The sequence below is a fragment of the Leuresthes tenuis genome, unplaced genomic scaffold (genome assembly GCF_036924035.1).
Source record: "Leuresthes tenuis unplaced genomic scaffold, fLeuTen1.0.hap1 SCAF_5, whole genome shotgun sequence".
Lineage (NCBI taxonomy): Eukaryota > Metazoa > Chordata > Actinopteri > Atheriniformes > Atherinopsidae > Leuresthes > Leuresthes tenuis.
In genome coordinates, this window is record NW_027325359.1 from 28,879,013 (window position 1) to 28,906,919 (window position 27,907).

At 38.8% G+C, this 27,907-nt stretch overlaps 3 protein-coding genes across 3 annotated transcripts; 1 reads left to right on the forward strand and 2 right to left on the reverse strand.

Annotated features, from left to right (window-relative positions):
• Window positions 1–285: 285 nt before the first annotated feature.
• Window positions 286–5,111, reverse strand: LOC140306686 (olfactomedin-like). Its single transcript, XM_072385286.1, has 5 exons — window positions 5,037–5,111; window positions 4,763–4,921; window positions 2,567–2,779; window positions 2,240–2,372; window positions 286–1,169 (listed from the first exon to the last, which is right to left on the reverse strand). The coding sequence occupies exons 1-5, from the start codon at window positions 5,070–5,072 to the stop codon at window positions 322–324; spliced, it is 1,389 nt and encodes a 462-aa protein (XP_072241387.1). The 5' UTR covers window positions 5,073–5,111; the 3' UTR covers window positions 286–321.
• Window positions 5,112–11,084: 5,973 nt separating this feature from the next.
• Window positions 11,085–14,826, forward strand: LOC140306687 (olfactomedin-4-like). Its single transcript, XM_072385287.1, has 7 exons — window positions 11,085–11,164; window positions 11,273–11,395; window positions 11,489–11,707; window positions 12,466–12,619; window positions 12,901–13,128; window positions 14,041–14,209; window positions 14,330–14,826. The coding sequence occupies exons 1-7, from the start codon at window positions 11,114–11,116 to the stop codon at window positions 14,763–14,765; spliced, it is 1,380 nt and encodes a 459-aa protein (XP_072241388.1). The 5' UTR covers window positions 11,085–11,113; the 3' UTR covers window positions 14,766–14,826.
• Window positions 14,827–24,440: 9,614 nt separating this feature from the next.
• On the reverse strand, window positions 24,441–27,860 carry LOC140307613 (olfactomedin-like). The gene is made up of 5 exons (XM_072386576.1): window positions 27,773–27,860; window positions 27,448–27,606; window positions 27,005–27,217; window positions 26,660–26,792; window positions 24,441–25,473 (listed from the first exon to the last, which is right to left on the reverse strand). The coding sequence occupies exons 1-5, from the start codon at window positions 27,803–27,805 to the stop codon at window positions 24,626–24,628; spliced, it is 1,386 nt and encodes a 461-aa protein (XP_072242677.1). The 5' UTR covers window positions 27,806–27,860; the 3' UTR covers window positions 24,441–24,625.
• Between the last annotated feature and the right edge of the window lie 47 nt (window positions 27,861–27,907).

Consider the following 27,907-nt stretch of genomic DNA (forward strand, 5'->3'; position numbering starts at 1 on the left):
TGCAAATTGTGTTTAATTTTCCATACGTTCTTTGTTTTTTTTTCCAGGTAAACATATGTCTGTAGTTAGCAGCCAGCAATAGCAATAATTATATTCTTTAATAAGAAAAAAAACTCCAGTTTTGTTTTTGTCTTTGTAGTCCTTATTACAGTTGTAAGTTTGAATCTTTATTGTATTCAGGCTTAGTAAAACATTTTTATACATTTATGATAGACTTCGAACATTTGCATTAGCCAACTGCTGAAATAAACAATTTGCATTATTTTTCTTATGTTAAGTGAACAAAGCTGGCAATAAAAATAAATTCATGAAACCATAAAATCAGAAGAATGCCTGATAGACCAGAAGATATGCATCGTTGTACATGTAGATCTGCCTGTCGGTGGGGTTGTAGGTCAGACTGGCCACTCTTTTAGAGACCTTCTGCAGCGGAAGAGCGAGTGAGTTGTCCTCTTTCCCCGTCGCTGTGTCGAAGGCGTAGTACACTTCCTCGCGGTATTCGTCCACGTAACGAGTGGCGTACATCACACCACACACCATGAAAGCATTGCTCACCGCCTTCTTGAACAGCCTCGTTTTCCACGTCTGTGTCACATTCAGAGTCTGAGCCTCATCGTCCCAAATGAGCCTGCTCACCACAAGATTACCGTGGTTACCGACGGTAGCATAGATGGCCCACAGCCCTGTCTCGTCTGCCTCCAAGTCCACATCACTGTTAGAGGTGCAGTCATAGTAACAGTATGGGAATTTGTTGTTGAAACCCACACCGGTGCCTGGAAGCATCACCCGTTTGACGGCGTTGGTCTTCAGGTCGTAGCGACAGACGTCTGCAGAGCGGTAGCAGTGGTAGTACAGAGCTTCACCGTACAGGACAGCACTGGGACCCTCGAGGGTTTTAGACTCACTGTAGGATGACGCAAAAGTATATTCTTTGTGGTTGGTAGAGGCCATGAAGTCTTCGTAGGTTTGATAAACACGCAGAGTGTTTCCGTGGATGTTGCCGCTGAGCAGAGGCTGAACCCAGTAGCTGTTCTTCTGCTCCTCGCTGTCCATCTGTGACTGTTTGCCCCACGAACCAAAGGGGTAGCTCTTACCGTGGGGACTGACTTTAGTCGTTACAGGGTCACTGATGTTGGTCATCAGGCCCTTGTGGCAGTACCTGGTCCGACCTTTAAACAGAGATGAAATTACACACAAAAATTCAACTGATTGTGGATGAGTCTTTGTTTGTTTTGGCGTATAGGTTTCATGAGAGAACCTATCTGAGGAGGTCAAAGACAAACATCCAAATCTTTCCACAGAATTCAACATTATGTTGTCACATTGTTCATGACCTTAAACATTAACCCTTAGGAGTCTGTAATATAAATGTCCCTCATCTGCTTATAATAACCTTTTAAGGCGCTGTTGCGTATCAAAATTTTAATTGATTTAAAAGTTATTTCTGTGCATGATTCAATTGCTGAAAAATCAATAAAATGTGCGACGCTCTCACAGACTCTTAAGGGTAAAAGGCTAGCATTAGCATGTTTAAGCTAATTTTGCTTACAACTAGATTACCTTCACTGTCGTCAAATCTGTACGTGTCTCCGGACTCACTGTGCAGCAGCTTATTTGTTATTGTAATTTGTTATATTTGTTATTGATTAATACAGTATTTCCTGTTGAAATAACTTAGCATTGTATCCATATTACGGGAGTGAACAGGGCATTGACAATACAGACTCTAAATAAGGCTTTATCTGCCTTTATTTCACCAATACTTTAAGCTGAATGAATGAATGAATGAATGGGTACTATTGCACTGTTAGTTCAGAGCTGACCGTGTTGTTGTTATTATTATATATGCAGATCTCCAGTGATCTAAATATGGTCCGAAGGGCACCGACTTTCACCAAACTGTTATCGGTGAGTAGATGATTGTATTTCATGCCAGAAATAAGGTTCAGGTTTAAAAAAACTGAACTTTCCCTTTAAAGAGCATCTTGCAAAGTCTCGACTGAGGTGTCATTAAACAACTTTAAATCACATCAAAATTAGAAACAGTGGAAAACATTGTGGAAAGATGACATTTCTGTTTAGTTTAACTTCTGAATGGAAAAGATTTGCAAAATAACTGTCTTGACAGCTGTCTTGAGGTATTGTGATATGCCATTTTAAGAGGCAACAACCTTGAATTATTTGGGTGCGTGTCTTTGTTTTTCAGTGTCAATGCAAACAGTTTGTCCCACATATTTACCTCTGAAGTCTTTGGGGATTGACTTGCAGGACTCAACATTGTTCTTCAGGTAACGCAGTTTCTCTTTGACCGTCTTCATGTTGACTATGTCAGATGTTTGCATCTTTTTCACATCTTTATATAGTTTATCCACCTAACACACACACAAATCATATGAAATTATCCCAGTTTAGGTTTGTCACATCATCATGCTTAAGCCAGACTTTTTACTTTATTTTATATTCCAGTTTTAAGCTCATGACCTGGCGTAACATGGCAGTCGTTCTTATATTATAGAAGTTGATTATAGCTGTTTATTATGCTGAAATGTGCTGATTTGAGCTGAACCTCTTTGGAGAGTTTCTGTGTGTGGGCATTGTTTAGCTGTGTGTGGACGACCCCGATGTCTGCTTCCAGCTCGCCGAGCTCTAGACTCAGCGAACGCAGGGACAGCGCCGTGTACAGGCCCCGGTTGTGCAGGTACTGGTATTGATCCACTCGGGTCTCCAAATTTGTAAATTCAACCTGGATTTGAGGGAGTCGCTGGCTGGAGATCATCACCTGCAGGAAAACAAACGCAAAAGATCCCAAACTTCTGTCTCCATAAGATTATAAATTCAAATAAAAAGAACTGTGACGGACTGACGTAAGCTGGTATTGAAAATGGATGGATGGATATTCAAAAATATTAGTCCTTCCACTCTTTTTCACTTGCTTTAGGAGCTTCCAACCATGACAAACTGCCCTTAAAATGTATGGAGCCATTTCAGGGCCATAATGTTTGTTAATTTGAAACAAAAGTTTGAAGTTGAATAAAAAATGTTTTAAAACTAAAAGACCGGTTTGGAGCTTGAAATCTAAAAAAACCCACATTGTATTCAAAATAAAAATAAGTGCAACAAAAGTTATCTCAGTTTGAATTTCAGTTTCATTAAATTTTTCATTAAATGAACATTAATTATCACTTTCATACATTTTTTCAATTTTAAGATTTTTGTTTTCAGATTTAGATACTTTATTTTCAGTTCAGTTTCTGATTATTTTTCCACCTTTATTCATATTATAAATATATATATGAAAATACAAATATTGTGACCCTACAATAGCTCCGTAAAAATGTCACTTAAGAAAGAACAAAGCTATTCGGACAGTAACAGTATTAGTATCAATATAAGTGAGGATGATTGTGTCCAAATATTAATCAATCTCTCAGAGGGATACACTGAACATGACTGGACTAAACTGGCAAAGATGCCAAATATTCATGGTTTAAGTTTTTCAAATGTGACAATATGCTGCATTTTTTCATTTAAGAATGTTGGCTGGATAAAACAAGCTTTGAAATGAACTTTCATGGAACTTATTCATCCTAATATGAACGTTATAAACCAAAAAAAGTCAGAGATTATTTAAAAATCCAAGCAATAGTTAGCCGAGTCATGAACAAAACAGTATCCCCACATGGAAAGTGTTTCTGACAGATGATAAAGTGCCAATTTTTTTTAAAAAAAGCGAAAATTTACATTTTAAGGTCACCATCATTATTATAAAATTAAACTATTTCTCAATAACCACAAAAGTTAAAAGGATATGCAGTTATTTACAATCAAAGAAGTGACTAAATGTAACCTGCTGTGATAAAAAAAGAGGAAAAATAAAACAGAACCTCAATTTGCCAGAGACTTTAAAGACAGAGATTGATCTTTTTTGAATAATCTGGACTGACACCTCACGTAAAGAGCTGTCACTGCCTGTAAAAGTGGTCATGTTTGGTGCAAAGACATCTTTTCAGGAGACGTTAGTGCAGGAAAGTCATGTTTTTAGGCTGTTTCGGTGCCGCATGAGTCACTGATTCAACCAGGAAATCTGTATCATATGAAAGAATGATTAAAAACAATGTAATTCTATTTAACTTAAAGTTGGAAGTCGTGCTGTGAGCATCCACTAAAAAAATGTCTCTGAAAGAAGACATTTTGACTTAAAATAGTGGATGAAGTTTGGCTTTTGAACATGTTCTACGACTAACCAGCATGTACAGGTGCAGAAGTGGAATCCAACAATTCTCAAGTTGAAATGTCTGCTGTGAGAAAGATATATTGTGAGTTATTAAGTAACCAAGTCAAAGCCCAGATAGAAATGTCGCTTGATTTGGAGAAAAATGTTCACTTTGCCGATGATAGACACTGGTGGACAGTTAGGGACAATGATTAGCTTATGAGGTTGAGACTATCCATATTATTTATAACATTTATCTTTGTGGGATACATTATCTATATACCTAATTTCTTTGTGGTATTGGTCATATGTTACTTATTAATAAGCACTGACAAATAGTACTAAAGTGCACTGTTTTGTTGTCCAAATATGTGAAAAAAAGACGACAGTTTCAACTTATTTCTCCCCGGAGTCTCAACTGCCACCATTATTCATGCTTACGTGATTTTAAGTGACATTTATAGTGTGGTTTTACTTAAGTAACAGATCTGATTAGGCTGAATATTACCTCTCCACCTGTAAAAACTTCTAATCTGCATGTGTTCCTACCTGTTCCCGCAGTTTGTTTAAGGATCCTTCACAGGTCTCAACCTGCTGCAGCACAGCCTCAAACTTTGCATCTGGGAACGACCACATTGTGGAGTTTAATTCACACACGCACACACCGGACTTCTTCAGACCCGGCACCCGCTGAGCCTGGCCGTCATCCTGCAGTCACACACACAGAAACAATGAATTCTCTCAAATCAGGTTACATCCATTGCAAAGACGACACACAAGCAAAACTGTTTTCTGCAGGTAAATTGACTGAAGTGTTACTCACTGTAGATGACAGCAGCAACACGAGAAGCAGCAGCATGTTTGGAGCTGGAGAAGAAGTGAGGACTCACAAAGACACAAAGCTCCACTTCTGATTTCTCTAATACACCCAGTCACAAAAAACACACTTTGATCTGACTTGCTTCCTGTCTCTGATGAATCATAACTGACCATTAAAACCACTTGCATGAATTCTATAAATGAAAAATACCATACAGCATGTTTCTGAACACTTGTGGTCAAGCCAGAAGTTTCCCGTTTCCTCCTTTCTTTAATAAATATTGATATTTCTGCTTCTCATTTCCCCTTTAAAAGATTTTTGCATAAAACACGTAATGCAACAACGTGTTTTCTGTAGAAGAAGAACGTGAGTGTATGTGAGAGGTGCCTCGAACACCATTTTACTTTCCACAGTTCGTACAAAGTTTAAAAAATATCCATATTGAATAATATGAATTTATTTGTATAATGAATCGGTGGTGTTGTGTTTAGCTGTCTCTTCACAGCAAGCAAGTACCTGGTTTGAATCCCAGCTAGGGCCCTTTCTGTGTGGAGTTTGCACGTTCTCCTCGTGCATGTGTGGGTTCTCTCTGGTCATCCCAGCTTCCTCCCATGGTCTAAAAACATTCATGTTAGGTGCACTGATGTCTCTAAATCATCCCAGGAGTGAGTGTAAGCGTGAGGGGCTGTTTGTCTCTGTCTAAACCCTGCGTCTTTGAATGAAGATTGGTGAAACTGACGGCTGGAGGGGTGTCTCAACCCTTTAGCAAGGCACCATACCTCCATGCTCCCTGTGACCCTGTGCATGTGCATGTGTGTTCAACAGGTGTCAACCTGGATGGGTTAAATGCGGTGGAGAAATTTTGTGTATTTCCCTGTACATTACAATAAATCTGCTCTTAATCTTAAATCTTAATCAAAGGCACCTGCCAGACAAAAAACGGGCACATATTAGATAATAAAATGTAAAAGGCACTAATCCTGTAACATTTTAGCATGTCTCTAAAAGAGCTTTGCAAGCACAGCACACACAGCAAAATTGCATGGATAACCCAAAGCATTGATTTAGGTGCTGCAGTTTCATCTTATGTGGTTTGGTTCAAGTAATTAAGTAATATTTTTGCGCAATGCAGTGCAGAGTGGCTAGTTTCTGTTCTTGAAACCTGCCTAAAGATTTCTGTAAATCCTCAAATGTAAATCCGCATATTTTTCTCCTTATATGGATTCTTTCTGCACTATCAAGTAACAGAGCTTCCACCCGAAGGCTGAAAGACCATCGACCCAAACTGTAGTAAAAGAGACTCAAGAGAATCAGGCCCATTGTGGCTGATTGTGTGGCAAGTCAGTGTCAACTGGTCCAATAGTGGTGGCCAGGATTTTGGTTTGTAGATTCATCTGAAGATATGAGAAGTGACACCCTTAGCTGCAACTGTACCTATCAGAACCATTTGAGGTGACCAGAATTTTTGCAGGCTTCAGAGCTGGTTTATATTCAAAGTTTTGATTAGATTAGATATATACTTTATTCATCCCACAAGGGGAAATTTACTTGTTACAGCAGAATAAAAGAAAGTGTAGTATACACTACAGAATTATATATAACATATATAAAAATATAACCTACACAATATACAAGAAAAAAATCAACCTGCAAACAGACAATGTGCAAAAACAAGTACCGAGGCTAAAGAAGTTCACTTTAAGTTCATTGATATTCTATTAATCCCCAAAGGGAAATTATATTGCTGCAGTAATCAGTATTATTAAAGATCAGCTGTTGTTGTAGCTGGTAACAACATAAAATATAGATCAGCTGACAAACGTGGAAAGCAGAAGTGTAGCAGAGAGGAAGGTGTGATAGAAATCTTCAGCGGTCACCTTCAGTTGGTTGGGGTGTTGTTTTTGTGACAACTGACAACCAACAGTTCAACATCTGGGGTGCAGAGATGCTCTGTTTCAGTGACACATCCAGGATTAAACCATCTGTTGTTAACAAGCTCTGCAATCCTCCTCTGTCACTGTTACCGCTCTGTCTGCAGTCTCTGTCTGCCCGTATAATCTTAAAGCTGAGCAGAGAGCTGTTAGAGTTGGTCTCGTTGAGACAAATAATATCGCCTTCCTGATATTCCTGCTGTGTCCTCATCAGAGGTCGAAGCTTGTCCATTGTATCTCCCAGTGAGCTCACATTTCGCACGATGAGCGAGGGAAGGGATTTAACCCAGTTTTACCTTCAATAGTTCTACTTTTTTACTGGATGTTGAATTTGAGAGTGAGAAAATCATTAAGTAGGATTCTTAAGTATTTGTATTGGGACAGTGACACTGAATGGCTGCGAGTTAAGACTGTAGTTTGCTTCACAGTTCAGTCGTTGTGCCTCGATTATCTGTAAAAGATATTCATCACAAGCTAAGTCTGAACCGTCTTTTTTCTACTCTCAAGGTATGTTTGTCTCGAGCTGTAAGCTGTTATGCAGCAACAATGTGCACATGGCTGCGCACGTTGTATGATAATTTATCATTGATAAAGACTCAGACTGAGTTTGAGTTTATGTTTATGTATTTAGCAGACGCTTTTATCCAAAGCGACTTAAAAATGAAGATATAACAAGCTATATAAAAAGCTAACAATAAACTACATAGAAGGAACCCACTAGTCTGACTATGTCAGAGGTGACAGAGTAGAGATAGGGTGCAGGCATAGAAAGAAGTGCAGAAAGATAAAGTGCAAAGATAGAGGGGGTAGGTAAGTACAAGGTAAGTGCTAGGATAGGAGATGCTCTCTGAAGAGCTGGGTTTTCAAGAGTTTCTTGAAGATAGACAGGATGCCCCTGTTCTGGTAGCGCTCGGTAGGTCATTCCACCATCGTGGTACAACACATGAAAAGAGTTTGGATTGTCTTAGGCGTGGTGTAGGAGCTGCTAGACGACAATCCTGGGACGAACGGAGAGACCGAGTTGTGACATAAGCCTTTGCAAGAGCATTCAAGTAGATGGGAGCCGTTCCATTAAGGACTTTGTAGGCTAACATCAGTGACTTGAATTTGATGCGGGTGGCTAAGGGTAGCCAGTGGAGTTCAATGAACAGAGGGGTGACGTGTGCTCTTTTAGACTGATCGAAGACCAGACGCGCCGTAGCGTTCTGGACCATCTGCAGAGGTTTCATAATTTCATAGAGTTCAGCTGTGATGTTTTTTGTTGTCAATAAGAAAAGAGAACCATTCTTTCCAGGGGCGCAGATGGGATTTTTGGACTGGGGGGACCAAGCTGTCAACATATGATTTCAACTCAGTAAGTTAGTTTTGAGTAATTTGGGCATTAACTGGTGCTAAAGTAGTTGCTTTTGTAATACCCTATGGGCCAATAGTTTGCACTAAAAAGCCATTGTAGAATTTTTTTAATCATGGATTGTAAAACAAAGGCCTACTCAATTAACACCATTCATACATTATGAAACTGTCTGGAATACCAATCACCCACCAAAACCTCATGCTTTATGCAAAATACGCTTTATTTAAACATTTGTTTCTGAACTCAGAACACATTCCTCTTTAGGACGTCCCTTTAGTGCGTTCATTTACAATGAAACCTGTAACAATGTGACCCCAAAGACTTAAAAACATACAAAAAAGCACATAACTACTGTTTGCGTGAGTAGCAGATATCATGAATTCTACGTAGGGCTGGTAAGATTAATCAGACTTTCCGGGCTGGGCTCTCAGTGCACTCTGCAATGTAAATTAGTCATAGTAACATGACAATAATCATCAGTTTTATCTGCAATGTTTGCTACCTTAAGTACGGACGGAATGGGGTCACTATGAATCTGGGGGGGGTCATGTCCCCCTTGTCCCCAGTGCCAGCTGCGCCCACGCCTGATATACTTTTCTTTGTTCTTGATTAAAAATAAAACAGCTGAATCTGTCGGATTTCATTATTTCAAAAATAATGTCAGTGACTGTAATTCTAATGTTATTAGTATGGTTGTTTTTTGGTAAAATTGATTTGCTGATCCCACTCTGATACTGTTTGAGGTCTGTGTATAAAGTCTGCATCATTTTATCACGTCCACAGAAAGTAAGATATTAAAAAAGCTGAGCACACAAAAACTTTACATTTACATGTTTTATTCTGAACCTATGTGAATTTCCTCTGTGGTTTTTGTCCCATCAGTGCAGACACTTTCGGTTCCTGAATCCTGATATAAAAAAGTTCTTACCAGTACATAATACAGACATTAGTCACTGTTCCCGTCTTCATGTGGATTCCTTATGCGACATCCAGCCGCAGGACCATAAACAGACTGATAACTACAGGCTCAGTTTGGCACGTAAATACCAGAAGATCAGAACTCAAATTACAACGAACAAACAGCTAATTTAAAAACTACATTGACTTATAACTGATATAAATTAAATAAATGGAAATCTATACATTATTCCTGCTCAAAAATTGCATGCAAGTATTTCTTTACAATTACAAACGCTGTGTAAACCATCTTGGTATTAAAATAAAGCTAACACTAGTGAGACTTCATCAGAGCCAGTTCAAACCGGATGTTCCCCCTCCTGTTCCTGGTACCGGGGGCCCCGGTGTTGAAGAGGTTGAATTGAAAAGTTCTTACAACATTAACTGAGAAACTACAGACAGAAATGGTTTCTTTTCATGCTTTTTCGTGCTCACTTTTGAGTTTTTGGGGCTTTTTGGCTGCAGATTAGTAGAAGACAACAGGTCTACAATACTAACAGCCTGTTGATAAAATCTGAAATAGTCAAATAACAGAAATCTTTGCATTCATGCTAATGCATGAAGTATCTTACCAGAGACAGCCCGAAGGTACTCAGTTTGGAAAATTCTGAGCAAAGCTAACAGCTTTTCAAAGGAGAGCTACAAAAAGAGGGAATTTTTCCTATCGAAAACAACTTATACCGAAAATATTTCATAGTAGTTCGAGCACAATCGGGGTCACTTTTGCATCAGATGGTTCATGCTGCAATGTGGAGATTCTGTGGCTAAGAACATGTAATTCCAAAGTAAATAACTGTCTGATGGAAAACTGGAGCAATGTAAAAAGTCACAAAGAATTCACTAGAAACACTATTAAAATTCTTTCAGGGATAAATTGTTTCAGACGGGGAACAAAATTCACTCTTCAAGCATAGCCAATCAGAGTAGCTGTTAGCTTAGCTAACCCTGTGTAACATGTAAACAAACACAGAATGCAATGATTTTCAAAGCTAATAAGATAATAAATCAGTATTTTATTTGGATTAAAGGAACTGCATTAAGCTGGTTTAAGCTAATAAGCTAATAAATCAGTATTTAATATATATAACATAAGAAACATATAAGATGTTTTTATATTGTACTTTTTAATGAAAAATATCAGCTAATTTTGAATTTGATGGCAGCAGCACGTCTCAAAAAAGTTGGAATGGGGGCAACAAAAGGCTGGAAAAGTAAATGGTACTAAAAAGAAACATGTTGCAACTAATTATGTTAATTCGCAATAGGTGGGTAACATGAGTCAATACAAAGAGAGCACCTTAGAGAGGCAGAGTCTATGAGCAGTAAAGATGGGAAGAGGTTCAGAAATACTGCGTTTACAAATTGTGGAGCAGTTTCAGAATAATGTTCCTCAATGTGAAGAGTGATTATTCTGTCATCTACAGCACATCATTTCATCAAAAGAAATCTGGAGATGTCTCTGGGTGCAGCGCACAAGGCTGAAAGTCAGAATTGGATCCCCATCGTTGGGCTCACTGCATTAAAAACATACATGATTCTGTCATGGAAATCATGTCGTGTTCCATTTTTGCAATTGGGTAAATTCACAGGCTGTAAAACCAGATTAAGAAGCCTAAAACAGTCACACCGTTTGGGCTTGATGGAAAACTGCAAAGATATGTGATAATCCACAGAAGTTCCTTTTACATGTAATTCTGCTCAGCGTGCATATGATGCAATCTCGACCACAAGTAGGAAAATTTGTGTGTTTGTGGGCGTGTTCACAAGTTAGAAGCTGCAGCAGCAGTCAGTGATATCATCAAACAGACACAGTTTTATGCTCTGTTCACTGATCCATCATGACGCTGTATGTGATCGCACTGTGTGCTCTTTTCACCGTCACTCAGCAGGTAAGAAACACTCAAAACTGAAAGTAATACATCCTTTTTCTTAAACTAACTTTAAATTTTAAAATGTTATTGCAAATGTGAATGTTTTTTTGCTCATTTTTGCTTCAGGTGCCTGCACGTGAGAAGTGTACGTGTGAGCTGAATCACTCAGATAAGGCATTCCCTCATGAAAAACTCCAAACAGCAGAAGGCAATGTTACAGAATGCAACAGCAAAATCACATCACAGAAAGTAAACAGACTTGTACAGTAACTCCAGCCACCTATGCTGCTCTGTATATCTGTATCCATGCAGGGAGCTGTGTTATCTCTGCTGTCTCTACAGACCCTGGAGCTGGAGAGTCTGCTGCTGGGACTGGAGCGACGTCTTGCCCAGCTGAACAAAGATGTCTCCATCCTGGAGACGGAGAATGATGGAGAGCTGTACGGCGTTCTCAGCTTGTACATTATAGAGAACGAAAGGACTGAGATAAGGCAGCTCATAGAAAAGCTCAACAACACCATGCTGGGACACAGTCTCCTCACAAATGACACCGTTCATCAGGTAAATTTACAACTTCAATAGTGTTATCATCCAAGAGGCTTAAAAAGCTCATTTAGCTCTATTTCTTCTAATCGCTGTACCAAAGAGTAAACATTTATCTGCAGAATTTATTTTATTTTTATTTGAATTTATTTGAACATTAGTCTCATAAAAGCACACAGTCAACCTCTCCCTTGACACGTATAAGCTATTTATTTTTTGATGGTAAAGGAAATGTTCTAAATTACTTACATAATCATCATGTTACATGTGGCCAGGAAATAATAAATAAAACTGTCAATACATCATCCAAACACCAGGGGGCACTGCAGCGAGGGGTTGAATAAGAAAGTGTGAATAAAAAAACTGCTTAAACCCTGAGTTATAAAAACTTTTAAGAAGTACGACAACATAATCAGGCTCTTGTTACAAAATGTACATCCAAAAGTTCTGCAGAAACATCCAAAAAGCTCATTCTGAAGGGAGTAAAGGAGCACTCTTCCATCACCACCATGACCAGAGATAAGAATGCAGAAGTTTGCTCACGTGACCAGTGCCTCCAAGAAACTGTGAATCACAAGAAACCCTGCAGTTTGAGAGCAAAGTGCTCTGTCAGGGAAATATCAAACTCCAGAGCTTAATATGTGAGGAGAAACTTTGCAGATTGTTTTCATTCATATAGCAATTATTTAATTGAGTCTTCAAGGGTTTTCTAGCATGGAAAATTAATCAAATTATCTATATTTTGACGACACATTATTCTATGTGCTGTCTCACAGTTAGAGGGCCTGAAAATAGAAATGCAGGAGCTGGAAAAGTTCGACACCATGCAGGTGGTGAAGGGACGACGAGACAACAAGCGTCTAAAATCTGAGCTAAAAGTCTGCCAACACGGACTCAACGCCACCGTCGCACCCACCCAGGCTCCACACGGTAAGTCTCACAGTCAAATGTCACTTAATGTTTATTTTGTGCACCAACATCAGCTGATTCTAAATTATTTACGTTATCAGTGTTTCTATTAGCATCTTGATATTTTTCTGGAGAAAGAAATGGAGCTAAATGTGTCAAGTTCCTGAAAGTAGAACTTCGTAACCTTGATGAGACTCAAGAGTTGCTCCTCCTCCCTCTCTGCTGTGCTTCGGCTCTGCTTTGAAAGCCTCCTTCTGCCCCCCGTGTTTAAATCTGTTTCTTCTTCTGTGTTTTCTTTGTAGGAACCTGTCCACATGGTAAGATTCTGAACATCACCGGGCCGAGGGTCTACACCGCAGGAGAGTATGCAGGCTCGTATCCCTATGGAGCCTGGGGTCGTGATCCCAAGCCTGAGGAAGGGAAAGAGAGCTGGTATTGGCTGGTAATGTTGACTTCCAGCAACATTTACGCCCACTACGTCCGTCGGTACTCCAGCCTGAGCGCGCTCATCATCGGGGTGAGCACCCCAGGTAGGAACCTCCTGTGTTCGTCTGTTATTTCAAAGCCTTTATGGCTTTACTGTGATCTGTGGAGCAGATGTTTGATTCTTTCTGATCAAATGAAAAACATTTAGATTCAAGATGTTTGTTTGTCATATACACAATAACAGACACAGTGGTTATTATCGGTAATGAAAAGTTTACTTTGCGACTTCCCAACCAAAAGAACTATGCTAAAAGAGAATATACAAACAAAAAGAAATATATAATATAAGATATAAAGTATAAAATATGCAACTAAAGATCACTCAAATCTCACGTGCAAAAATTGCAAATATTGCAAGTAGATATGGTTATTGTCCAAAAGTGGGATTACGGTCAAAAGGGGGTCACGGTTATTTAGGTAATTAAGCCTGGAGGTTCACTGTAATGTGTGTTACTATGTGTTTACGGCAAGGTAAATGTGTAAGAAATGGCTAATTTGACACAGAACATAAACCTCACAAGACAAAAATAAAGAGTCTACCTGACTGTAAACTAATTTAGATGATACTCATTTAGATGAAACTCATTTAAAGCATTAGTATATAAATGAGGAAGACTTCTGGCTAAATGTCATCACAGTTTCTAACAAACATTGCTCAACCTGGATTAAACTGAATTAATTTAGAGACTATTTTCAGCAGAGGTTCCCATTTGGAACCGGTTTACAAAGTTTTATCCTGTTTATAAACTTGTGAACAAATATGCAGCTTGTGTTTAAATCTCAGTTCATTAGGATTAACTTGTGAAAAAGTATCAGTGAACCCATTAAAACCTAATGATTCACTCATATAGTATCCCTTTATCGGTGCACATGTAATTATCTGCTATGTTGCTCTGGATTAGGATAACCAGAGATATTTTTCCTCTTCTTTTTCCTCTTTCTTTGTTTTCTACCAGGTAATGTCCAGATCCACTCCTCTAACCCAACCACCAACACCATCCAGGGTCCAAATAATGTCCTGTATGGAGAGGCTTTGTACTACAACTGTTACAACCAAGACTATTTATGTCGATTCAACCTCACCACCAAAACTGTCACCACCGTAAAATTACCCAAAGGAACAAGGTCTGCTTCTCAGCTTCGTCTTTAAGCTGTTGATTTAAAACATCACTAAAAAAGTGTTCAGTATTGCCTTGTTGAAAGCATAAAAGGGGCACTGACAACTCTGTCTTCTGTGTCTTCCAGGTACAACTCAAAGGGTAACTTCTGCCAACTTGATAAATGTTACCCATACACAGACCTGGACCTGGCCACAGATGAGTCTGGCGTTTGGGTGATATACACCACCACCCAGGACTTTGGCAACCTGGTTCTGTCCAAGGTGGAGAGGGGTGAACAGCCGGCGCTCGGTCAAACCTGGCGCACTTCTGTCTACAAGCAGAGTGTGACCAACACCTTCATGGCCTGCGGCGTGCTCTATGCAACACGCTACATCGACACAAACATGGAAGAGATCTTTTATTCTTTCGACACTGCAACAAGCAGGGAGAACTTCAACGTTGGCATCTTCATTAACAAGATGTCTTCTAACATTCAGTCCCTGAACTACAGTCCAGTAGACCAGATGCTACATGCCTACTGTGACTCCTACATGGTCTCCTACAAGGTTTTGTTTGGGTAAACAGATGATCATTTTCCTTAAGAGCCTGTAAGAGAATAATGGCTTCAAAGACCTGTGATGCTGATTCTAAATTATTTACGTTATCGGTGTTTCTATTCGCATTTTGATATTTTTCTGGAGAAAGAAATGGAGCTAAATGTGTCAAGTTCCTTAAAGTAGAAGTTCGTAACCTTGGCAACATCGGCTGATCTCAAATTATATACGTTATCTGTGTTAAAATGTTGTGCTTTACTTAATTAGAAATAAAACATTTGAATCTGTCAGATTTCTTTTTTCAAAAATAATGTTAGTGACTGTAAAGCTAATGTTATTTGTATGGTTGGTTTTTGGTAAAATAATTTTGCTGATCCCAGTATGGCACTGTTTGAGGTGTGTATAAAGTCTACATCATTTCATCACATCCACAGATATTGAGATATTAAAAAAGCTGAGCACTCAAAAAATACATTTAAATGTTTTATTCTGAACCAACGAGGATTTCCTCTGTGGTTATTTTGTGCCATCGGTGCAGATTGGACACTTTCAGTTCCTAAATCCTGATTAAAAAAGTTATTACCGGTACATCTCAATCACCTAAAAAGAAACGAAGGCATTAGTCACTGTTCCCGTCTTCATGTGGATTCCTTTTGCGACATCCAGCCGCAGGACCATAAACCTCAGACTGATAACTACAGGCTCAGTTTGGCACGTAAACACCAGAAGATCAGAACTCAAATTACAACGAACAAAAAGATAATTTTAAAACAACATTAATTTATAACTGATATAAATTAAATAAATGGAAATCTATACAAAATGCCTGCTCGAAAATTACATGCAAGTATTTCTCTGCCATTACAACATCCGGTTCAAACCGGATGTTCCCCCTCCTGTTCCTGGTACAGGAGGCTCCGGTGTTGAAGAGGTTGAATTGAAAAGTTCTTACAACATTAACTGAAAAATCTACAGACGGAAGTGATTTTTTTTTCATGCTTTTCTGTGCTTTTGAGTTTTTTGGGCTTTTTGGCTGCAGACTAGTAGAACAGGCTTGGAAAATCAGGAAATTCTGAGCAAAGCTAACAGCTTTTCAAAAGAGAGCTACAAAAAGAGGGAATTTTTCCTATCGAAAACAACTTATACCGAAAATATTAGTATCGTGAAACTTTTCCGCTCTTATTACTTCTGGTGAAGAATGAAATATAGACTTCTTTTTGCTTGCCGACAAAGTTTTATTTTCTATGCAAAGAAAAGGTAAATCAGTACATCAGTGGACACGGTGAAGAAAAACCCCGGACATTGGGGAGACTAGGATATTTATACTTGAGGAACGTCCCTCAGGAGGCAAGGAAAGGGGCTTTGATCTTTGGCTGCCTTTTGGCCTTTTGTTTAACCGTCATTTCACCACAACCCCTGGTTGGTGTTTCACACTTGGGGCAGGATGCAGGATATTGTATCTCGATCGTAATTAAGAGGCAAATGGTTAAAAACAATTGATGTGCAGATGGAAAAGCATGTTGTGGGGGTTTGTCAAGCAGTTCTAACAAAGACATCGAAATTACCATTACAGTAGTTCGAGCAAAGACTATGTTGTGGATAGTTTTACGGGATCACTTTTGCATCAGATGGTTCATGCTGCAATGTGGAGATTATGTGGCTAAGAACATGTAATTCCAAATTAAATAACTGTCTGATGGAAAACTGTACATTATAGAGAACGAAAGGACTGAATTAAGGAAGCTCATTGAAAAGCTCAACAGCACCATGCTGGGACACAGTCTCCTCACAAATGACACCGTTCATCAGGTAAATTTACAACTTCAGTACTGTTATTATCCAAGAGGCTTAAAAAGCTCATTTGTTCTCATCGCTGTACTACAGACTAAACATATAGCTGCAGAATTTATTTTTATTTGAACATTAGGCTCATAAAAGCACACAGTTAACCTCTCACTTAATTCCTGTAAGCTAATTATTTTTAAGCTAATTATTCTTTTAAGCTAATTCATTTTAAATTACTTAATAATCAGCATGTTACATGTAAGGCTGCAGCTAATGATTATTTCATTAATCGATTCATCGGTCGATTTTATTTTTATTTTTATTTTTTTAAGATTAATCGGACAAAAACATTTTATTTTCCACATCTTTATTCCAAAATAGAACATTTGGACTGAGTAAATGAACACGCAAAAAACAAGTTGCTGCTTGAGTGTTCTGTTACAATTAGGTTTGGGTAAAAAATATCGATTCAGAAATGCATCGCGATTCTTTTCCCTGCAATTCAATATCAATTCAGCAATCATCTGAATCGATTCAAGCCCCTGGCCAGTGTGGGCGCTGTTGGCGACACCCTCGTGTGATTTGCGCTGTACGGACGCTGTACTGGTTTTATTGAGCTGATGTTTTATTACTCAAAATATTATGAGTTGTTTTTCAATTTCCAAGAGAAAAGAAACATCATTTAAATTTACATGCATGGTAGCTCAGGGTTAAAGCAGTGTTACGTTTCGTCATGCTATGAGTTATACCATGGCTGTTCATGAGGCATGAAACTAAATAAATTATTATTTTAAAAATTATCTAGTACTCTTACTTGTGGATTTCTACTTGATACTGAATCGATATTAAAGCATTTCAATCAATATCGAATCGAAATCGCAACCTAACGAATCGAAATCAAATTGAATCGTGAGATTCTTAACAATACCCAGCCCAAGTTACAATAACATCAAATAATAAAAAATAAAAAAATGTTTGTTAAATAGCTTCAGTAAAATAAATGTACACAAAAAATAGATACAAATACATGCTATATACCTGCAAAATACACACACATACATACATACACACACACACGTACGTATAAGGCATAAGTACCATAACAGAAATAATTAAAATTACACAAATTTGAGTAGATCTAATAAATTACTTTAATCCTTTTCTAAATGCAATTCATCCTGCCTCATTCACTCCCTTACAGTGCAGTGTCTTCACTCAGACTTTATCACCAAATTAAAACTTGAAGCTTAATCATTAAATTATTTCCACCTTTGTATACAAGTTAGATTTATTTATCAAGCACATTTAAACACTGCTTAAGCTAATTAATATGAAATAAAAAGTAACACACACACCTGTACTCTATCACCATCATTAACCAGCTAACAAGCAAACAGGCGAGCTACCAGAGAGACTAACGTTACGTTTCTTCACTTCGAAACGGAACACATGTGGGATATTGTAGTGACTTAACCCTGCTGTTGAGCTCCCTTCATCCTTATAAATGACTTCAAAATGTTTTCGTTTGAGGTGCCCTATCATGACTGTGGTCCTCCTTTGCCATGGCAAATCACTTTTACAAAGCTTGCATGTTAGACAATTTTTTTAGTTTTGTGAAGCTGAAGTGCTCCCACACGTTTGAGAAATTGGGTTGTTTTCTCTGTTTTCTCTGCGTCGGTCATTTGTAGAATTTACTTAATTTCTTTTGAAAATATCTCCTCCTCTCTGCCTCTTTTTTTATTTATTTTCAGCCAGGGGTTGAATAAGAAAGTGTGAATAAAAAAAACTTTCTCACATGGATACTAACTGCTTAAACCCTGAGATATAAAAACTTATAAGTAAGTATGACAACATAATCAGTCTTTTGTTACAATATGCACATTCAATAGTTCTGCATAAACATCCAAAAAGCTCATTCTGAAGGGAGTAAAGGAGCACTCTTCCATCACCACCATGACCAGAGATAAGAATTCCAGGTCCAAGAATTTCCTCTGGGATTCACAAGTAAACCTGCAGTTTGAGAGCAAAGTGCTCTGCCGGGGAAATATCCAACTCCAGAGCTTTATATGTGAGGAGAAAATCTTAAATTCTACTCAGAATTTAACAGGAAGCCAATGAGGAAAAGCTAAAACCTGGATCAAACCACCACCGTGACACTAAATAAATACTGACTTTGCCATTTACATTCATATACATTTTGGTATGGTCACTAAAATCTTTAATATCCAAAAACATATTACCTGTAAATTCTCCTCTACTCTCAACCTTCTTTGTATGGACACTTTGCAGATTGGTTTCATTCATATATTAATTCTTGAGTCTTTAAGGGTTTTCCATCATGGAAAACTAATCAAATTATCTATATTTTGACAACACAATATTCTATGTGCTGTCTCACAGTTAGAGGGCCTGAAAACAAAGATGCAGGAGCTGGAGAAGTTCGACACCATGCAGGTGGTGAAGGGACGACAGACAACAAGCCTCTAAAATCTGAGCTAAAAGTCTGCCAACACGGACTCAACGCCACCGTCGCACCCACCCAGACTCCACACGGTAAGTCTCACAGTCAAATGTCACTTAATGTTTATTTTGTGCAGCAACATCAGCTGATTCTAAATTATTTACAATATCTTTGTTTCTATTAGATATTTTTCTGGGGAAAGAAATGGAGCTAAATGTGTCAAGTTCCTGAAAGTAAAACTTCGTAACCTTGATGAGACTTAAGAGTTGCTCCTCCTCCCTCTCTGCTATGCTTCGGCTCTGCTTTGAAAGCCTCCTTCTGCCCCCCGTGTTTAAATCTGTTTCTTCTTCTGTGTTTTCCTTGTAGGAACCTGTCCACATGGTAAGATTCTGAACATCATCGGGATGGGTGACAGGACAGAAGGATGACATTTCTCTTTTTTTTAGCTTTTCTTTCATTTTTCAGTTACAAACTTTGATGATAAAGTTTTATTCTATGTTATATCTGATATTCATCGAATAATTTTCATGTTACAATGTGATAAGATTTGGAACAAGTAAAGTATCTAAAGCAGCTTTTGATTAATATTTATTGAACATCTGTAGTTTCAGACCCACATCACAGCTTTGTGAGCAAGGTTGTCTTTTTTCTTTAGTTTTCCTTAACTAACATGACATTTCCATGAGATCAAGAAAAATATCTTAGGTCAGACTTTGTAGATGTAACAAAAGGTGCTGCAGAGGGACGTAAAGCAAAATCAACAGGGCGGATAGGCTGGTAAAGAGAAGCAATAACCAATAAAATAATCAAATCCAAAAGAGAATTATATTTTTAGATAAATCTACTGATTAAAACATGAATTAGAGCTAAGAATAGGTTAAGAACTTGCACTTTGTTTCGTTTTGATGGGACATTTGGGTCAGCAGGAGGCACTACAGGGTCCTATTAGTTTTATTTAGTTTGTTTTTTGTTATAGGCTGCTTCCTGTTTGTATTGAATATTCTGGTAAAACAGCATCTATGAACATTTTTCCAGAATCTGTATGCAAAGAAGAATAAACCTTTGAAGTAGACATTAAACCATAAGACTGATGTTCATCATTTATGTGGTGTCTGTTCAACAGAAATATCTGTCCATTAAGTAGCATGAAAAGCATATGTGTGCAGGGAAATCTTAGCATAATGTCGCCATCTTCTGGCTGCTAAAGAAACACACTGCTGAACTAAAAGCTCATGAACTTGCAGATATTTTTGACATATAGAAGCAGGAAAAGCTCAGGCATATCAAAGAAAACTGCTTTCCAGTTAGAAACCAGAGCCCAGTTCTTTTTCATGTGATAAGTCAGAACATCAGCTGTGTAAAAAGAATTCTGTCACTTGTGCTGCTTTTTATTGATTTTTTATTAATTAAATGACTCAGAGTAAACATGATACAACACATATTTTGTATAACACAGACAAAAAAATGAACAGACAAACTAAAACAAAAAAAAACAGTAAACAACGGCAAAAAAACAGCGGCAGATGGTGAAAATACATACATATTTGCTGGAGCATGTAGGAATGCCAGGGCCACCCTCAACTCCCCTCAGGGTCTAAATCACACCTTCAATTTTATAGTAATGTCCATCTCAAGCGTGCATTACACAAAATCCCTGACCTGCAATATTTCCCAGACCACAAGAGCCGCCGAATTAACCAAAAACACGAACCAAAACATCCACTGTAACACAAACAGGAAGGAAAGAAATCAAACACAAGACAGCTCGTCATCAAGCTCTGCAGTGGCCTGATAAGGAGCCATTCATTTGAATCAGGTGTGGTGGAGGAGGGAAACATCAAAAACATGCAGGGCAGTGGGTCACGAGGACTGGACTTGAGAAACACTGAATTAACCTAACATGCATGTTTTTGGATGGTGGGAGGAAGCTGGATTACCTGGAGAGAACCCACGCATACACGGGGAGAACATGAAAACTCTACACAAAAGGGCCCCAGCCGGGAATTGAACCTGGAACCCTCTGCTGTGAGGTGACGGCGCTAACCACCACAAGTGCAGGTCCAGCCCCCACAAAAGTCATGTGTATCAAAACTATTTAAAAAACATCAGGAGCATAACAAAAAGCAGGAAAGGATGGGTGAAGACTGTAACCACAAGAAGGCAAACATATTTGACTATGTTAGGACAACTGCATCGAAATAGAGGATGGAACTATCTACAAAGTAAAGCTGGAAACAGAAAGTTCCTCACAGCTCTGTTCTTCTTGTCACAAGTTACACCACTAAGACAAGGACCATAAAGATGGTAGTTTACTGTAAGAAATGCACACGGTGAAGTGGATGTTTAATTTACGAAGCCATTAGTTGGCTGCATGTGAAACATGACGACACAACAGACAGATGGCAAGATGAGGGAGAAAAAGTGGGAATTCAGTGAAATTAAATTCAATTACTTTAAATCAAAAGCTGTAAATACAAAAGGAGCTGAAAGACAGCTCATTGTGTCATAAATAACAAGAAACAGTAAACCAGGAAATATCGTATGAGACAAAGATAGAATGTGAAAGTAAGATAAATGTTGTATTTATCCTAAAAACACTGAATAAACACTAAAAAGAATGCTTTCAATTTCAATGTGTTGTCAAAGGAGAGCTTTAAATCTCTCTGAAAGATGCACATAAAACATGAACAGCTGCAGAGGAAAAAAATAAGTTTAACACAATAAAAATGTCTATTTTCAGTTAAATAAAAACGTTTTGTCTTTGGAAAGCTGCTGCGGCCAAGATCCTTCTTGTTGCTTGTCTGTTGGGGCTTCAACACTGTTTCCACGATGAACTCATTGTGTATCAGTATCATCAATAGTTATCCAAAGAGTGGACATCTCATCTGAGAGAAATCCCTCTCATACAGGATGTCACTTGTGACCGCACGAAAGCTACAACAACAAGCAAAATGTCTGAGTCGATGCTCTGGAGTAACTTTACACAAAGGGTCGGGTTCCAAAAATGAAAAAGTTTGGCAAATCATGTTTTTCTTTCATCAGAAGTCAAACTTTCAGGTTGATACTTTGATTTAGTTCTTATAGAAGAAGAAGAAAGCTGTTTGAATGAATAAATGAATGAAGGCTTTATTTCGAACATGAGAAAAAAACAACAACAAATCAAAATAGTCAAAACAACAACAAATAAATTAATAAATGTTAATATAACATGTCTGAAAGGGAGTAGGAAGAAGCATATGCTTATTTAATCCTACCCCTTCTCCTTTCTCAATAATTAACAATCATCAGTTGTTTATATGTATGTACCAGCACGTCATTAATGTTCATATTTACAAACAATAGAAAATAGATACCGGTAATGTACATAAACAAGTGAATAAATCATTTGTGAAAACATCTGGTGAAGGTCAAAGCCCCTCATCCTGCCTGTACCCTGTGAAAACCATGTTTTTGTACCGCCTTTTGGTCATGCTTGGACATTGCTTGAGCTCCTCACCCAACCCGTTCCACAGCTTTTCATATTTCCAGGAAGCAGATTGTTTATTGGTTTGTACATCATTTGTGCTGTTTGAAATTTAACCAGGTCAATTAATTTAGATGTTTTTGCTTTTAAGAATAGTGAATTTGTGTGACCTTTGTAACCAGCGTTATTAATTATCCTTATGGCTCTTTTTTGCAGTATTAATACTGATTGCAATGTGCATTTGTAAGTGTTGCCCCAAACCTCCGCACAGTCATTTAAATATGGTTGAACCAGTGAACAGTAGAGAATGTGGAGTGATTTGTGGTCCAGAATGTATTTTGCCGTACTTTGTTCTGAGATGCATCTTGACATTATATTTTTCACATGTTTTGCGTGAGGTTTCCAGTTTATTTTGTCATCTATTAAAACACCAAGAAACTTATTTTCATGAACTCTTTCAATATCCATGTCTTCTACTTCCAGCTGCACTTGCATATCCCTTTCATAGTTGCTAAATAACATGAATTTAGTATTACTTAAATTTAATGATAGAAGACAATGTTAGATTAATTTTAAAGTATCTAAGACATGTAATAGTTTCTGTGGAAACAAGGGAAATTGCCTACAGCTGTAATCCTACTTACTTTTGATAGTTAATGTAATATTCTAATGACAAATTAACATCTCAGGCTTCCAGCGCCCTCTGGTGGTGAAAAGGCTCATAACTGTCTCATAATCATTGACGACACAAATACAAGTAACACAAACTGATTATGTACTTCAGCAGGTTATCGAACAGAGGAGAAGTTCTCTGGGAGGTTTGTTTTGTTCTATGAAGAATAAATCAGAGCAGCTGTATGGATGTTTTATCCTGATATCCTGTGTTTTTCTTATCACATGCTTATCTTATCTTAAATGTTACACATCAAAGGAACCCTCCCAGAGTTTCTAAAAGTAGAATGAGAGGCAGAGCCTTCAGTTATCAGGCCCCTCTCTGTGGAAACAGCTGCCAGTTTGGGTTCAGGAAGCAGAAACCCTCTCTACCTTTAAGATTAGACTTAAACTTTCCTTTTTAATAAAGCTTATAGTCAGGGATGGCTCAGGTGACCCTGAAACATCCCATAGTTAAGCTGCTATAGGCCTAAACAGATGGGAGACCTCCCATGATGCACCTCTCCTCCTTCTGCTCTCTGTTTTCTCCCTTTTATTTCTTCATATGGCATTATGTACATTTGGCATTATTGCTGTTATTAACTTGTGTTTCTCTTTCTCAGCAGGTATCATTTGAGTGGTATCTGTTGTCCCCTCTTTTCTGTCCTCTCAGCCCCCAGCTGGTAGAGGCGGATGGCCGTCCTTCATGGTTCTGGTTCTGATGGAGGTTTCTTCCTTTTAAAAGGGAGTCGTTTCTCTCCACAGTCGCCTCATGGACACTCAGGACGGGGGATTGGACTGAATGATATCTGTTTCCTTGGAAAGGAAATTGTTTATGAATTGGTTCTGTATGTATGAATTGGACTAATTTTGAATGTGATCAATTGGATTTGATTTGATTATAATTACAATGAATTGGACTTTAATTGTCTTGAATTGGACTGTATCATTGAAGTGCCTTAGAATGACGTTGGTGCTTTATAAATAAACTTTGATGGACTGGCGACCTGTCCAGGGTGCACTTTTCCTCTTGCCCAATGACAGCTGCGATAGGCTCCAGTCACCAAAACACATCTGTGCTAAGAGACCGATCTCAGATAATATAATTGGTTTGTTTCACACTATTGTTATACCATAGATCATTTGTTTCATTCTATTGCTAATTTTCTGGATCATTTGAAGGGGACACACTCTGTTAAACAGCTGACACTCAACATGAGGAAAGTGGAAATGATCAATGATATTTTTTTTTGGTTAATTTCAAAATCAACTGCCAAGTAAACAACAAAGTGACCTTATTGTCATTAAAAACAAAAAGTAAGACAACAAAAGATACTTTTTGAACTTTAAATTTTTATTCATGGTTCTTTTTCAGATTTAATTAAGAGTCACATGAGAAAAACTTTTCTTAATTCATACATGACTTCGCCAACTGCTAACGCTGCTGTTAAAAAGTCTTAAAGCTGGATATTTTTGGAGCATTGCTATATTTCTGTTGTGTTACGTGAACATAAAAAACAAAAACAATCAGAAGAATGCCTGATAGGCCAGAAGATATGCATCGTTGTACATGTAGATCTGCCTGTCGGTGGGGTTGTAGCTCAGACTGGCCACTCCTTTAGAGACCTTCTGCAGCGGAAGAGCGAGTGAGTTGTCCTCTTTCCCCGTCGCTGTGTCGAAGGCGTAGTACACTTCCTCACGGTACTCGTCCACGTAACGAGTGGCGTACATCACGCCACACGCCATGAAAGCATTGCTCACCGCCTTCTTGAACAGCCTCGTTTCCCACGTCTGTGTCACATTCAGAGTCTGAGCCTCATCGTCCCAAATGAGCCTGCTCACCACAAGATTACCGTGGTTACCGACGGTAGCATAGATGGCCCACAGCCCTGTCTCGTCTGCCTCCAAGTCCACATCACTGTTAGAGGTGCAGTCATAGTAACAGTATGGGAATTTGTTGTTGAAACCCACACCGGTGCCTGGAAGCGTCACCCGTTTGACGGCGTTGGTCTTCAGGTCGTAGCGGCAGACGTCTGCAGAGCGGTAGCAGTGGTAGTACAGAGCTTCACCGTACAGGACAGCACTGGGACCCTCGATGGTGTTAGCGTGATTATAGGCAGGAGCAACGGTAAAGTCCTTGTGGTTTGTAGAGGCCATGAAGTCTTCGTAGGTTTGGTAAACACGCAGGATGTTTCCGTAAATTTTACCGTTGAGCAGAGGCTGAACCCAGTAGCTGTTCTTCTGCTCCTCGGTGTCTGTCTGTGACTGTTTGCCCCACGAACCAGAGGTATGAGTCTTACCGTAAGGACTGACTTTAGTCGTTACAGGATCGCTGATGTTGGTCATCAGGCCCTTGTGGCACTGACTGTGCTGGCCTGGAAACAGAGATGAGAAGGTTTCTGAGGATCAGATAACGCTCAGTACATTTTCTGTCAAAAGAAAAGTTACTGCTGCCCCATCTCACTTAAACATTATTGACTTTGTACAAAGGGAGGGACAACCTGGAAGGGAAACAGGGAGAACAGAAAAAAACAGGGAGAAAAGGCTGAGCTATGCCAAATGACACAAGACACAATCAGTGGCAACAGGTCTTATGGAGGGATGAATCCTCCCCAGAGCCCGGACCTCAACATTATTGAAGCAGTGTGGGATCATCTGACAGAGAACGAAACAAAAGGCAGCCAACATCCAAAGAAGAGCTTTGGGATGTCCTTCAAGAACCCTGGAGAACTATTCCTGAAGACTACTTAAAATACACCTGGTCAGTTCCCTCCTGATCATTTAGATCCACAGATACTCCCCTGCTAACTATTCTCAGATCACAGTTTGTAAGGGAGATTTAAAGACAGCTGCTGAAGTTTAGGATGATGAGGATAACCAACCAATAGGAACGTAGCATGGAAAGATGTGTTGATCAATGTGATGCTGGCATCCTTGTTTAAAAAGCAACATAACTCACTGAATTTAAACAAAGAAGAAGATCTTGTTAAGTCGACTCAGTGTCTACAGCTCGTACCGTGACCATAACAAGAAGAATACAGTAAGGGAAAGAAAAGGGTCGAGGAATTACAACTGCAAAGTCACCATTCTAAAGACAGCAGTCAAGTCACAGTCTGTCAGCTTGTGTAATTTACTTTATATTGGCATTTTCCTTAGAATCAACACAGTCCCAGTGTTGTTTGATTCCGTGAGTTTTAATTATCATGCAAACATGATGTCACGGCCAAGTTCATCAGATGCCGGTCGCACAGTGTGGCAGTGAACCAATAAAATGGCTCAAATCGCTTTAATTGTTTTAAGCCTATTAAGACTCCAAAGACATTAGTTGTAGCCGTGATCGACAGTTATTTAGACAACAGGATACACCAACTGAGTTTCAAATTCTGGTCTTACATAGATTTTTGTCATATTTATTTTATGGTCTCACATGTCTTTGCTGCTATTCTCTGAACTGTGACATAACAGAGGAACTCTCACAGTTTTATAATGTACTTACATTAATTTCCTTGAGATATAACGCTTAGCCTAAAGTCTATGTTTTGTTCTCTCACACACACGTACCTCTGAAATCTTTGGGAATCGTCTTGCAGGACTCAACGCTGTTCTTCAGGTTGCGCAGATTCTCTCTGACAGTTTGCATGTTGACTGTGTCAGATATATGCAGTCTGTCAACGTCTTTACGCAGTTTGACCACCTACACAAACACACATTTATTCAGTTAATATATATACGAATCCTACAAATTCCACTTTAAAACACGCTTAATGTTCGATCATCTTACATATTTCATCTATCGACATGTCAAAAGAGTTCATTCAAGTCTTCTTATTTTGTTGTTTTTGACCAGGACCCGACATAAGTACAGAATTACTGCTGTTCAAACATTATCTCAGTCCTTTGCTGTACCTCTTTGGACAGTTTCTGTGTCTGGGAATTGTTTAATTGGCTGTGGACGGCACCGATGTCTGCTTCCAGGTGGCCGAGCTCATGGCCCAGCCGGTGCAGAGACAGGGCCGTGTACAGGCCCTGGTTGAGCAAGTACTGGAAAGGCTGCAGACGGGCCGTCACATCCTGAACCTTCGCTTTGATCTCAGGGAGACGCCGGCTTGAGGTCATCGCCTGCAGAAAATAATATCTTTATTTAGCCTTATTGCCAGTATCATAAATAACTCGTGTAAATATGAGACATTAAACAGAAACCCGGCAAAACAAGCACACAAAATCAAAGAAAGTCAACAAAGAAAGAGTATAAAGAAGAGAATAATAAGATTACTTTGAACTTGATCCGTTTGCTGTGTTCTGTTTTGAATAAAATTAAGACAATATTTGCTGTTTTTATGAGTTCCTACCTGTTCCTGCAGGTCTCTCAAAGATCCTTCGCAGGTCTCAACCTGCTGCAGCACGGCTTCATACTTCACAGCAGGGAATGACCACACGGTGGAGTTCACCTCACACCGGCACGAGCCATTCTTCTTCTGACCCAACACCTGCTGGGCCTGGCCGTCATCCTGCAGTCATACACAAAAACACCAGCAACAACAAGACAGGGGAGATGTTTAGTTTGCAAGGGATCACAAAGGAGATACACTGGCAAAAAAGAGAGAAAGAATAAAAGTCTAATTTTGATGTTATAAAGCTCACTTTTTCTAAGAAGGGATATCAACTGTAACTCACTGTGAACATCAGCACCAGCAGGAACAGCAGCATGCTTACAGCAGTAGAAGTTAACTAAACAGTGAAGTCAGGATCCCTCCTCCTTCTCTTTTCTCTAAAAGAATAGACACACCCCTCTCCTCACTTTCACAGGCC

What these genes read in the sequence shown, in the direction of transcription:
- LOC140306686 (XM_072385286.1), bottom strand. Translation starts at nt 5,072, where the DNA reads ATGCTGCTGCTTCTCGTGTTGCTGCTGTCATCTACA. An exon ending in CACAGAAACTCTCCAAAGAG is followed by an intron (nt 2,373 to 2,566) that starts GTTCAGCTCAAA and finishes TGTGTGTGTTAG; the next exon opens with GTGGATAAACTATATAAAGA. An exon ending in AATCCCCAAAGACTTCAGAG is followed by an intron (nt 1,170 to 2,239) that starts GTAAATATGTGG and finishes CTCTGTTTAAAG; the next exon opens with GTCGGACCAGGTACTGCCAC.
- LOC140306687 (XM_072385287.1), top strand. Translation starts at nt 11,114, where the DNA reads ATGACGCTGTATGTGATCGCACTGTGTGCTCTTTTCACCGTCACTCAG. An exon ending in CATCGGGGTGAGCACCCCAG is followed by an intron (nt 13,129 to 14,040) that starts GTAGGAACCTCC and finishes GTTTTCTACCAG; the next exon opens with GTAATGTCCAGATCCACTCC. An exon ending in AAATTACCCAAAGGAACAAG is followed by an intron (nt 14,210 to 14,329) that starts GTCTGCTTCTCA and finishes TGTGTCTTCCAG; the next exon opens with GTACAACTCAAAGGGTAACT.
- LOC140307613 (XM_072386576.1), bottom strand. Translation starts at nt 27,805, where the DNA reads ATGCTGCTGTTCCTGCTGGTGCTGATGTTCACA. An exon ending in TGAGAGACCTGCAGGAACAG is followed by an intron (nt 27,218 to 27,447) that starts GTAGGAACTCAT and finishes TATTTTCTGCAG; the next exon opens with GCGATGACCTCAAGCCGGCG. An exon ending in CACAGAAACTGTCCAAAGAG is followed by an intron (nt 26,793 to 27,004) that starts GTACAGCAAAGG and finishes GTGTTTGTGTAG; the next exon opens with GTGGTCAAACTGCGTAAAGA.